The sequence below is a fragment of the Uranotaenia lowii genome, chromosome 3, assembly GCF_029784155.1.
Source record: "Uranotaenia lowii strain MFRU-FL chromosome 3, ASM2978415v1, whole genome shotgun sequence".
Lineage (NCBI taxonomy): Eukaryota > Metazoa > Arthropoda > Insecta > Diptera > Culicidae > Uranotaenia > Uranotaenia lowii.
Genome location: NC_073693.1, coordinates 247,422,465 through 247,435,201, shown reverse-complemented (window position 1 = coordinate 247,435,201; position 12,737 = coordinate 247,422,465). Strand labels below are relative to the sequence as shown.

At 33.4% G+C, this 12,737-nt stretch overlaps 1 protein-coding gene across 5 annotated transcripts in view; it reads right to left on the bottom strand.

The window, feature by feature from the left end:
- The window catches only part of LOC129755947 (ras-specific guanine nucleotide-releasing factor 2-like), a 546,013-nt gene that overhangs the window by 378,424 nt on the left and 154,852 nt on the right, over window positions 1-12,737 (bottom strand). For all 5 annotated transcript variants that reach the window (XM_055752664.1, XM_055752665.1, XM_055752668.1 and 2 more), the window contains exons 13-14: window positions 4,817-5,155; window positions 4,054-4,745 (exon numbers count right to left, since the gene is read on the bottom strand). In XM_055752664.1, coding sequence (XP_055608639.1) covers window positions 4,054-4,745; window positions 4,817-5,155 — 1,031 coding nt within the window. The remainder of the gene's footprint in view (window positions 1-4,053; window positions 4,746-4,816; window positions 5,156-12,737) is intronic.

Below are 12,737 nucleotides of genomic sequence, written 5' to 3'. Positions count from 1 at the left end.
CAGAAAAAAGTGTGCGCCAGCCGATAGGAGGTACCAAGAGTAAAGTAGAGATTTTTCTTACAAAAAACGATAAATATTTTTTTTCAAATTTTTCAATGAATTATCATAAGATAACCTCCATTTCTTCCATAGAAAGTATTTTGATCAAACGAATGGGTTTTGAGATAAACGCATTCGTTACTGTCCCATTTCTAAAAGAACTAAGCTTTAGAGAGGTCTACCATTAGGAACCAGTTTCGTTATAGCAATTTCGTTCACATCGAGGTGTGTACGAATCATTTCCAGTACTCTTTCATCCGGAACTTTATGGCCTATCCCTGAAAGGTACAGCGTAAAAGTCGGTGCATTTTGCGGATTAGATTGACGAGCTGAAATATCGGCGTCTGACAGATTTGTACCAATTGCGCAAAAGCGAGGTGTAAGGCGACGGTTGGGTGTATCAGTGCTTTCGATCCTGCGACGTTTTGCACTAATAGTAGGGACAGTCAAACGGCTATCTGCGCGACCAGTTACGGGGGTTGCGAGGTTTTTTAGGAGTGATAGATTTGTTCTTATTTCTGCTCTAATTTCCTGAAGAATGCTATCACGAATTTCAGTTTTCAGAGCCATTTTCAGTGAGTCAATGACGTCTTCGTGTGAGGACTTCACAGAAATCATTGCGTTCGAAAAACGCGAATCTGACAACAATTTTTTGCATCCTAAGCACATCCACAAACAATGCGAATTTTTTTCGAACAAGGCAAGAAGCTCTTGTGTCATGCCAGAGCACCGAAAGCATACTTTGCTCGAACAAGTCTTAGCCGACGGTCATGACTGATGAGTGTATTCTTTATGTGAGGTGGTGGTGCATATCCTTGAAAGATGTACGCCTTAGTGTTAAGTCCTAAATTAGATCTCTTCAACAAACATGAAGTTTCACTGAGATTCTATATGTGTGTGATCGTGTTTTAGTACAACTGACCCTTCAGTACCTTGTCCAGAGTGAACGTCTTTAAGCTCGTAACTGGGACTCATTAGTTACCTGAAGTGCACCCGATAAAACCAACGACAACAAAAGACAACCACATTGAATCAATCTTTCGAAACATATGGACTGTTGTTTTTACAAGATCAAGGTCTTTCTTTATTGCTTTGCCCTCGTATGGCCACATTTATCATCAATGGGCATTGCATTGTGGACATTGTCGATTACAGAATAGGTTTATATTATTGAAATTTACATAGTAACTAATGTTGAAGTTGAAAAACATTTACTTTGAAATTTTTGGTGGCTCATTACCCAAGTAACAATTTAAGTTTTATTCCAACCTTAACAGTTCGCTTAAGACTATTTCCTAAAGCTACTTTATAAGCCAAAGCGCATTCTACGCTATTGGCACAACTACTTTAAAGTTAACATATGGCCAGAAGGGACCATTTTGTTAACGTTTTTAAAGCTAATTCTATACGCTATAATAAAACATCCAACAGAATAGTTTTATTCGACCTTATAGACATAGCTTTAAGAAACCTTACAGAGCCCTCTTCAGACTATCCACAGCTCTTTTAAAACTACGTCGTGGAATCTGATAGGAATTTTACTGTGGGATCTGTGAAATCTGATAGGAATTTTACTGTGGCAGCTGTGGAATCTAATAGAAATTTTACTGTGGGAGCTTTCTGTTCCGATTTTTCTCGTTTTATCACTTACTCTCCCAAGCATTTGATGATAGGTAAAGATTCCATTTAAAATATTTTACAAATATTCTCATTCTCATTTTCAATATATCTAAGCAAGAAACTTCCTGCAACCTCAGATTTATGGTGAAGTATATACGAAATAGCATCAAAACTTAAGCGCGCCTCAAAGAAAATCTAGGTTGACCATATTTTAAGCATTTTTTAAATAAAAAAAATATAATTAAAGGAAAATATAAATTGGCTCAAATGATGCAATTTTTGTTTTACAATGAAATTCATCTCCTATACAACAAATAGTACCGTCAACATTGTCAAATTGATGAAAATGTCTAGTTTTTAGTATTAAAGTATTATTTACAGCAACATGGCGTCAGTAATTTCGATTCAATTTCACAATCAACATGGCGTTCAGTAAATTAATATTGAAAATCTTAAGGCAGTTGTAAAACAGTGTTAAGATGGTTTTATGACGGTTAGAAAAATGTGGTATTAAAACAATTTCAATAAACAGTTTTTAAATGGTTTTAAGAGACCTTGAATCACAGCTTCGTTTGACGTTTCTCTAAATGGAATACACGCTCATGATGGATTTATCCATTTTTGAGAAAGAGAAGTTTTTCGCAATAAATGAAAACATTTCGATTTGTTGCTTGGCAAAAGGCATTCATGCAACTTTTTGTTTCGTTTCCTTTTGACTATGAGGATGGTCAATCATCTTTAAATAACAAATAGGTATTGCTATCAAATAATCTCATACTATTTGGAATAGATCATTTTCTGTCATCAAAACCCTGGCCTCAAAGCTAAATAATAACCCGCATAAATGAGGATTATAACCAAATGATTTTTGAAGCGTAATAAAACGTTTAGCAAACGATTATTGAAATTGTAAAAACATTGCCTGAATCGTGAATTCCGAAATGATTGAATTTTGAATTTGCAGTTAGGTTATGTAAAACAGTTAAAAACTGTTAAAACAGTTGTATGGGAAAACAATTGGAAGCGATAAAACGATTCTTTAAAACGTCCTTCGGATGTTTTGCTTACTATTACCAGAACTGCCTTACGCTTTAAATAAATCGTTATTTTCAATGATCGGCCAATGCTAGTGGTCTTCATTCTGAATACATCATCTGAAACTTGTTGAGGCTGATTTAGAATGAGCATTTTCGCTTGTGATGAAACTCAATTTCTCCGTCTTTGCTGAGTTGAAGCCGGTTTCTGCAGTCTTCCAGAAATTTTCAAGGACGGTTTATCTGAAAATAATTTTGTTAGTTCTGGATTGGATGACGTAAATAAAGATCAACTTCGCATTGAGAGACAGAGATGGATAAATAAAACAAGTAGTTTAATAGCCGTACTTGTAAATGAATTTTCTAATACATTTATTTATCGAATCACAAAAACCGTTTATTCACAGTGGGCTTTTATTCGAACCCTGAGAATTGAGCGAATAATGATGTGGACTGATTTGCGGTTGTTTTGAAATTTGAATGCGGATACAACAAAGTTGTTTTTATTTTTAAGATGAATTTAGCTGTATTAATTTATATCATTTTGATAGCACGTTTTTCTCAATTTTGAGTGATAATCCTTTCAAAACAGGTTATGCTATCTCAAAAAGAGGTAAAAAAGTTTAAGCGTGTATACGTTTTTCTCGATTGTCAAATCATCTGTCACTTTTTTTATCATGCCTACATCCAATGTTCCAATAAATCAGTTTTTCAACTTGGCTTGAACGCTAGTTTTAAAAGCGCATTGAGCGCATTATTAAAACCTTTACCAAAGATCTAATAAAAACAGGAAAGTATGTGTTTTGTTGAATCTTTAGCAATACTTTTGCAACTTTTTTACAACACTCTTAAGATAGTGTTTTATTCAAGTTTTAGCAAAACTTTCAGGGCTCTTTTAAAACACACGATAAATGAAGCATTTCCTATGTTACAATAAAACCGTTTTAAAAATGGGATGCCATCGAAAAGTCTTCATAAAACAATATTAAAACTCAAAAAAGCCAATTGGCTTGATCTGTGTTACTTGGGTAGTCATCACTTTGTTAGTTTCTCTTTTTTTTAAGTGTTAACACACCAAATTGAATATATTCTGTGTACGATATACCGATTCTCTTCCGTATTTTTAGTTTACGTGTAAAACAGTGAACATGATAACATGAACAGAGTAATTAAATATAATTCCAAAACACTTCGTTTTCGTAATTCGATTTTAGAGTTTATCTTTAGTTCGCAAAATTACCGAAAAGGTAACTCTAAAGATGGCTAAAATGCGTAACAAAACGTGTTCACATGTAGGTGAGTGCGTGGGTGGATATGAATGCCGTGTTGCACTGAATCGCATCCCAATCATCGTACATACCTTTCCGTAGAAGCTCCCGTCCCCGTTGAGCTGCAGGCTGTGCCGATGCTGGCAGAGGGCGGCATGCGGGATGGCAATCGTGTGCCCAACGCTCGGCCGCCGGTCCATCGGAAGAAGATGTGGCGGCGAGATAGTTTTGGCAGGCGTTGTGGTCGTCGTTGTCGTTATCGTGACCGTTGTCGTGGATGTGGTTGTGGTGCCACCGCCCAGATAAGACTGAGTTATTATTTTCGGCCCTTCATGCCCATTCTGGCATACCGGAAGCTGCTCCTTCGGGCTTTGCTGTTGATGTTGCTGATGATGTTGCTGCTGTTGTTGAAGTCCGGGTGAAAGAGGCGGCTGATGGACTTGGGCTGGTGTTGGACTGTGGCACGGAGTAGTGGTTACGGTTGGTGGCGTTTGAGGTATTTTAATCTGCTGATGCTGCTGCTGTTGTTGTTGCTTTTGCTTGATATCTTGATGCTGCTGTGGCATGTTGGAAGTATCCGTTGTGCAGATAGTCGGAGTGGAGTCTTTCCGTTGCTTCGGATTAACACGTTCTGGCAGTGGTCCGGTTGGGGCTTTGCCATACTTGAACGTTCCTTCGGTTGGTGTTTGATCTTCGGATTTGTCCTGGCCACCGGACCCGGTCGAACCGACCAATGTCACGCTGCTCAAATTCGACGGTGACGATGGTCCACTCATGGATGTCTCTGGAAGAACAAAAATGAGGAAGAAGGGTTAATTCTTTTCATTCATTAATACACCGGTGGCAGTTGATTACCGATTAGGGTGTCGCTGCTGCTGGAACCAACCATTGGTTTCGGAATCACCAGATAGGAGTCGTCCTGGGGCTGTTGTTGGTGAATTTGATGCTGCGATTTACTCTGTACATGGCCACTTGTTTCGGTTTTGGATGGGGAGGTTTGCTGCTTTTCGCTTGGTTCCTCGTGATGATGAGTGCCATGTATTATGACCGGGCCCACCTGTTCCGGAATCCAGGAAAGGGTTTCCTGTTCCGAACTTTGATGGCTTCCGTAGCCTCGGCGAGAACCGCGGAAGCGTAGACCTACTGAATCACCGCTCATCGAACGGTCTCGGTCGGCACCCTCGGAACAATACCCTGTAATGGTAAAAGTGATTAGCTTTAAGCTGTTGAGTGTGTTTCACTTATGTGATGAGAAGAAAAATGAATCAGCTAGATAAACTTGGCGGACAGTTTACATAATACCATAGTTTATTATTTACTAGCTGACCAGGTGCAGCATCTTCTAAATAATATTTTTTGAATTTTGCTTAGAACTGTTAAAAAGTTATTCTCAACGCTACAATAACTGAAACAAAAACATTATTCTTGATATTAGAAATGATTTTGAGGATTCGTAAAGAGAATGAGTGAGTATAATTTGTTTTTTTTTTCGGTTAAAATTCAAAGTCCCGATTTTCGATAGGGTTGTTTTTTAAATTTAGAAGAAGATTTTTTTTTCATTTAAATGCTATATTTTTGCATTTTTACAAAATAATAGCTTCATTATTCCCATTTGGCACTGAGTTTTGAATTTCTATTTTTTAAATTTATATTTTTATAACTTTTCCGATTTGAAAGAACATACACAAATATCAAATCTATTAGGACTTTTTTTAAACAAGAAAACACTTGAAAAAAATTCAACGTAAAAGTGTGGAAAGAATGAAAATTGTTCCAGATTACGGTGATATTTGTCGATATGTCTAAAGAAAATATAGAACATGTAAATTTTAATGCAAAGGGCACACTTTACGCAGATAAAAAGGAAAATTGTGATAATTTTAAGTTGAAATTCCCATTGAACATAAGTTTATTTTTCCTAGCCTCATACTGTATTGGACTGTTGTTGTGATCTTATATGGAAATATGAAATACTAGTTGACCCGGCTAACTTCGTTGAGCCTTTGAATTTTCACAAGAAAAATCATCATGTAAGTAGTGGGTTAATGATTATTTATATTATGTATTTATATACTGAAATAGGATTGGTAGATACTGCAAAATGGGGAGATTTCGGACCATTTTCGTAATATTTCTGTCCAATTATATTGAGTGGACCTAACACAGCCATGATACGCCGAAGTGACGTATATGCATTTTTTTTTTAATTTTTGCCAATAGAAGTGTTTTTCTCTTTTTCCTCATGTTCTACTTCTTCGAGACATTTCACGAATGTGACCTGTATTGCAGTATTATGTACATTTCACGAAAAGTCTCGGGGAAGTGAAGAATGGGAAAGACAGAAAAACGCTCTTATTGGAAAAAAAAAAACTGAAAATGGCATATACGTCACTACGGCATGTCACGGTATAAAAGAATCAAAAAGAAAATTTTAAGTATTTTTACTATCAATCTTCAAAACGCTTCCTTTGAGCTTCCATCATTCAACGTTAATAAATGCGTTGTTTTTCGCTTCGCAGTTATTTTTTATTTATTCAAATTTCCTTGTGATCGCCTTTTTCAATATCTGTACTTAAATTCAAAGAAATTTTAATGCTGATGCCTTCCTCTAGGCGCAAAAATTAACGAAGAAATTTAGTAGTTTTTATTTCTTGATTTCCAGCGTAAAAACGAACACAAACACATTCAGGATCTCAATAAAACTTGATGATTCCTCGAAGAGATTTCTTTTTCTTAACTCTAAGCATACATCTTTCGAGGATATGATGGTCAGCATCTTACAAATGCAAGAACCAGCAACCCACAGAAAGTTTATTATGTATGCCGTGACCGGAATTCGATTTCATACCCACTGGCTTAGAAGACTTGAAGGCTATCCTCTACACCACGGGCTGCGGCGTAAGCTGAAAGCGAATATCTTCTGAGTTAAATGATCTTCTCTTCAATTTACATTTCATTATATTTATCATACAACGAATGCTTAAGTTCTGGTCAAATAGGGCCGTTGTAAAAGACCTCCACTGTTGAAGATTCACAGCAATTTCAAATCAAAAAGGTTAAAACATCCTTTTTTTACAAAAAAGGCATTGAATTCACTCAATTTGCTTAGAAAGTAAAATTAATTTTCATTTCAGAATATGGCCGTAGGAACGAGGAGGGGGGTGTTTGGGGGTTAACCCCCCCCCCCCCCCCCCCCCCCCTCATGAGGGTCCATCGAAAGCAAGCAAGGTATTCTACTCTACTCTCAAAATTTTAAATTTTTAATCAAATTTTGATGATGGAGTAAGGTTATTCTATAGAAACAATCTTGACCAAAACTGATGCAAAAACCTCAAAACCTAAACCCAAGTTCAAAATTCAGCTACAAATTTTCAAAATTTTCTCACTTATGGACAGTAATACATTTCTTATTACTAAATTTTCTTTTGATTCCTTATAACCAAAATCGAAATTATATTTGTGATTTCAAATTTCGTATTATGGATATTATGTATGTTCGAATCATCATTAAAAATTGAAAGCGTCAATTAAATTTGGTTTAACATATCCTTAAAAATTTGAGTCACGACTTTTGAAACTCATACGCATTTTTTACATTAAGTGAATATTTTTCCGAATATAAAAAAAAATTTAAATTTTTATGTCATATTCAGATTCGAAGTTCATGAACTAGATTCAAAAACAACAAAGTTTCAAAATAGCAATTTAGATTCATCACTCAAATTTTTTTTATATAGATTTGGAAGTCGGATTAGAAACACATAATTGAAATGAAGAAAACTCATTGAAACCCTAAACATCCGAATTACTATTGATTCAAAATTGAAGGTTCCAAAACAGATTTCAATTCTTGGATCTTATTTTGGAATTCAGAAACTGATTTAATGTACATTTTAGAAAACATTTTTATAATACGAAACAGACTGAAAATTTTTAATTCAGGCTCAAAAATTCAGATGCAGATTCATAATCAAAATTAATTTATCAAGACGACTTTGTTGGTAAGAACTTAAATTGAAAGAGATCGCAGAATGATAATTCTGATTGTTAGTTTGATTTTAAAATTGAATCAAAATGAAATGAAAATGATGAAAATTTAGTAAAATTATAGTTCCTTTTGCAAAAAAAAAACATCCAAAGGTATTGATTTTCAATGAAAATTGATTGATGATAAAGGAACATGTATCTTCTCTCACAGAAATTACAGAGAATTCCATATGTTTGACGTATTGTGCAACATTATCAATATTACAGTATTTTCAAGAACAAAATTTCAAACTAAAATCTTTAACTTGGATCGAGATTGCATAAATCGGATTTGTACTGCAAAATTTTAATCTTTTACTTCTAACTTTGAAAATTTTATTAACTTTTAAGATTATTTTGCGAAATTGAAAGCTTGAAACAAAAATAAGCTGGCCAGATTAATTAAAAAAAAATGGGAAAAAGTTCGACCGCTCAAATTTTGTTGAAAAAAAAAACTGATTTTAGCCAGCTACATTCACATTTTATTGGAAAATCAAAAAAAAAAAATGCCTCGTTTTATTTTAAACACTCAAAAATGAAATTTTTCAAGCTAAATTTGTTAAAATGAACCTAAACGATTTTTTTAGGAAACTGGAAGAGACTGAAATACGATTCAACATCTGGTTGTAAACATCGGTGAAAATTTTTTTTTTATTTTTGTTGAATAATTCTTTGATTTTTGTCAAATTTTCCCGAATATTGACCGGATTTTGGTTTGAAAATTTGGAAACAGAATTTCTGAATTTTGCCAGTTTTAAAATAAAAAAGCCCGGATATGCCCTGAACTTCTGAAACTTTATGCAAAGTTCACCAGATTTTTATGCAAATATAATATTTCAACCATCGATGTGAGTAAGTTACCTATTTTAGTGCTTAAGGAATCTTTATACATATCCTAATCATCATCTGAAAGATTTTAGGATGTGTTTTCAAAAGTTTCTATTTAACACTTAAAACTAGTTCCTATTTGACTAAGAAAAAGAACTTGAAAATGAATAATCACATAGTATTTCATAGTATTAATACTGAGTGTTGGATCTAATTATGAGTTTTAGTTAGAAAAAAAAGTTAAACTCATTTATATTCTCGATTCCGTTTAGTTTGGCATGGAAGGAAGAAGAGGAGATTTTCTAACGTCTCCTTACTTTAAGATAGTTTTTTACATGGATTAAATGCTCATGGAATCACAAAATTTGTTGAAATTCCATTACCATACTAACTGAATACATTTTGAATAATTAATAAAAAATCAATTTAATCAAATTAAGTTTGCCTCTACTTATAACATTCAAATAAGACCTTCTCGTGATGTAACCATCAATATGAAAATACGATTTTTCAATGGAATAAATCATCGTTATCAAAACAATTATGTCAAAAACTTTCGCCCTCATATTGGGAATATTATTCTGCAATAACAAAACAAAGTAATGGTGTAAATTCAGGCTACCAGAGTTATTTCCGAACATATCCGGACTATTTTATTAAGAAACCTGACCATATCCGGCATTTGATTTCAGAATCTTTTATCCAAATTTGGTCAAACCCTAGCAGCTAAAAAAAAAATAAAAAAAAAATCTGAATCATTTTTTTGTTTCGTCAAAACACATAAACTGATGTTGAATTGTATTTTAAGCTTCAAGAAACCGTTAATGATCATTTTGTTGAAACTTGCTTCAAAAATTCCTTAAAACAAATAAATGGACAACATTGTTAAAAATAGTTGTTAATTAAACTTAAGCAACTGTTATACAAAAAATTAATGGTCTCCCGGCTCCGTTGAACTAAATGGTTTGAGCCGTTTCAAATAAACGAATTGTAAAAAAAACTTGCTTCAAAAATTCAATTTTTATTCGTCGAAATCATGATAATTGAATAAATCAATAAAAGTTTTTTTTTATTTTGCAAATAAAGTGAATCAAACTGGTTTGAATCCAAGATTTTTTCGACGGAATTCGGGCAACCGGGTCGGACCGGACATTTTTTTAACATTTACATCAAATATCCGAACATACCCGGGTAAAATCAGGCTATCTTGCAAGCTTTGATTTAATCAGATTAAGAAATGTTTGAGTTGCCTTGATCCTGAAGTAAACATGGCTATTTTCAAAATTACGCTCTATATTTCGGCTGAAAGCGTTTTTTTCACCCCATATTTATTTAAGATCACATCCAAGTATCCTTTTCACTGGTGCCACGTGAAGAGTACAGTGGCAATGAAAATGAGCGCCAAAACTTCCTACATAAAGATGAGCATCAGTAAGCCTTGATTGCTTTTGGCGCCTTCCTACTTTCGGGGAGTTGAATAAAAAAAATTAAAAATGGGTGCCATGACTTTTAACTGATAGGAATTTGATCTTAAAATAAATTTAAAATTCCAATAACATATTTTCAGAATTATCTCTCCTTTGTGTTTTTCTTCGCGCACAGACGAACACAACAAAAAAAATTGCATGCAATACGGATGAATCCTGCAAGAGTTATTCATGTTTGCAAGTATTTATGCCTCCATTTTTATAAATGAAACTCTTGAAGCCGATGGGGTAAAGGGCATAGAAGCTCATTTCAAGAAAACACGCTTTTAAATTGTTGTATTTGGCCATTTCCCATATATTTTTCGAGAATTTGTATGTTCCTTTCGAATGTAAAAGTATGTAAACAAAATTTTTTTAAAATACCAAAAAATCATCAAATATAGTTTTAAATTTGGAGAATGTTTGGCATCATTGACTCAAATTGACCATTTTGTCACTTATACCCCTTTGGTTCTAAGGACCTCATATAAGAAGATAAACATGAATGATAAATTTGGGATGGAATTGCTGATCCATAATTTAAACCTTAATTTTGGTTTCAGAATTCAATTTTTTTGAAATTTTTTGGTGATCAAGCTGCTGATTCCGTTAAATATTGTTCTTACTAAGCATTTCGAAATTTGGTTTTGATTTCAGAGCCTGAATTCTGGCTGCTTCATTTGGCATAGATTCTGAGTCGAAATTTTCAATCTGAACTCTTAAATGTATTTCTCAATCCGAAATTTTAATTGGAAATTTTGAAAAAAAAATATTTTTAAAATCATTTGTTTTGTTATTAATTTCAATGCAGATCAATCCAAAATTTCAAACGTAATTCCGTCATTCATACACTTATGATCTGAAATTTATAATTTTATTTCAAATATAGAAAGCAATTGCCATTTAAAGCCCAAAGTGGATAATACATTAGACTGAGTCGATTTCGGTTCAGTTTAAAATTTCACAAATCCCGAGGTCTAAAAAACTTCGTTTTTGTTCAATGATTTTATTTTTGCAGTATTTTTAAGTGTCGTTCACATTTCTCAATTTCAAATTTGATAAAGGGGAGAGTGGGGTATCGTGGGCCATGGGGAAACGTGGGCCACTTTTAATATCTCAGATGTGTGTTGAGATAAAAATCTCAAACAAACTGTCATCGTTGTCGATTTGCGTGAGTATATATGCCTATATGTTGTTTACTGATATACGCATCATATGCTTCTTTTATTTATAAATCTAAAAAAAGTTAGAAAAATTTTCTTACATAATTTAAAAAAACTCCCGCTAATTTCATTGATGGGGAACCTAAAGTGCATAACAAAAATATGCTCATACGCTTATGATCCTAGTTTTGTCATGATCTTTCACGTGGAAAAGGAATTTTTGATGAAACATCAATAAGTCACACAAACGCAACCAATTTGAAAATCATAGTTTGTGGGGAATCGTGGGCCACACATCTTGAATCACCTATATTTTTATGTTTTTATACACATTCAGAACTTAAAATACGTTTTTCCTATCTGTAAAGTTTTCTTATACTAAATGGAGAGTTATGAAAAATATTTTGTCCATCCTATATAACAAATTTTGCCAAAACGTTCGCGAGACAGGTTTTGGAATCTTTGCGATCATACAAAGCTCTCTTTTTTATTTCATCATCTGAAATTGCTTTATAATAACGAAATTAATTAGAAAATCATAGTTTTAGGTCAACTCATAAACTTTGCATGTTATTTGATCAATTTGGATTTGGTGGCCCACGATTCCCCATCATTTTTCAAAATCCAAAAAATATTGCTTTTTTTCAAACAGTCAGAATCAGGAGAAAAAAACTTATTAAAAATTTTAAAAAAATATCTTATGATACCTTGAAAATGTAGAAAACCATACCATTTTTTATTTTCATTTTATCTTTCATAATAAAGAAGTTATGGAACAACGGAAAAAAGTGGCCCATGATTCCCCACTCTCCCATACCTATGAGAAAATAGGATTTGTTGTACTGGAAAAACAACATCATTTTTGTTTCTTCTGTGGAACCGAGCATGCTTATGGGTTGGGTACTAATTTATAACTTCTCTATTGGACATGAAAATTTTTTACTAACATAATTAAACAAGCACCCGAAAATCGCATTGGCAGGAAACCTATAGTTCATAACAAAAATGTGCTCATGTGGTTATTATCTTAATTTTGCCTTGTTCTTTCACAATGAACGAATTTTTCATGAATAACCAATAAGTCACTCAAACACAACCAATTCGCAAATTATCTCTTGAGGGAAATCATGGGCCACATAATGTGGCACCTTTATTTTGGTGTTTTTGAACACATTCATAACTAAAAATACATTTATCCTATTTTTGAAGTTTTTTAACGCCAAATGAAGAGTTATGAAAAATATTCTGTTAAATTTATCGATTGCGATATGGACGAACATAAATCATATATGA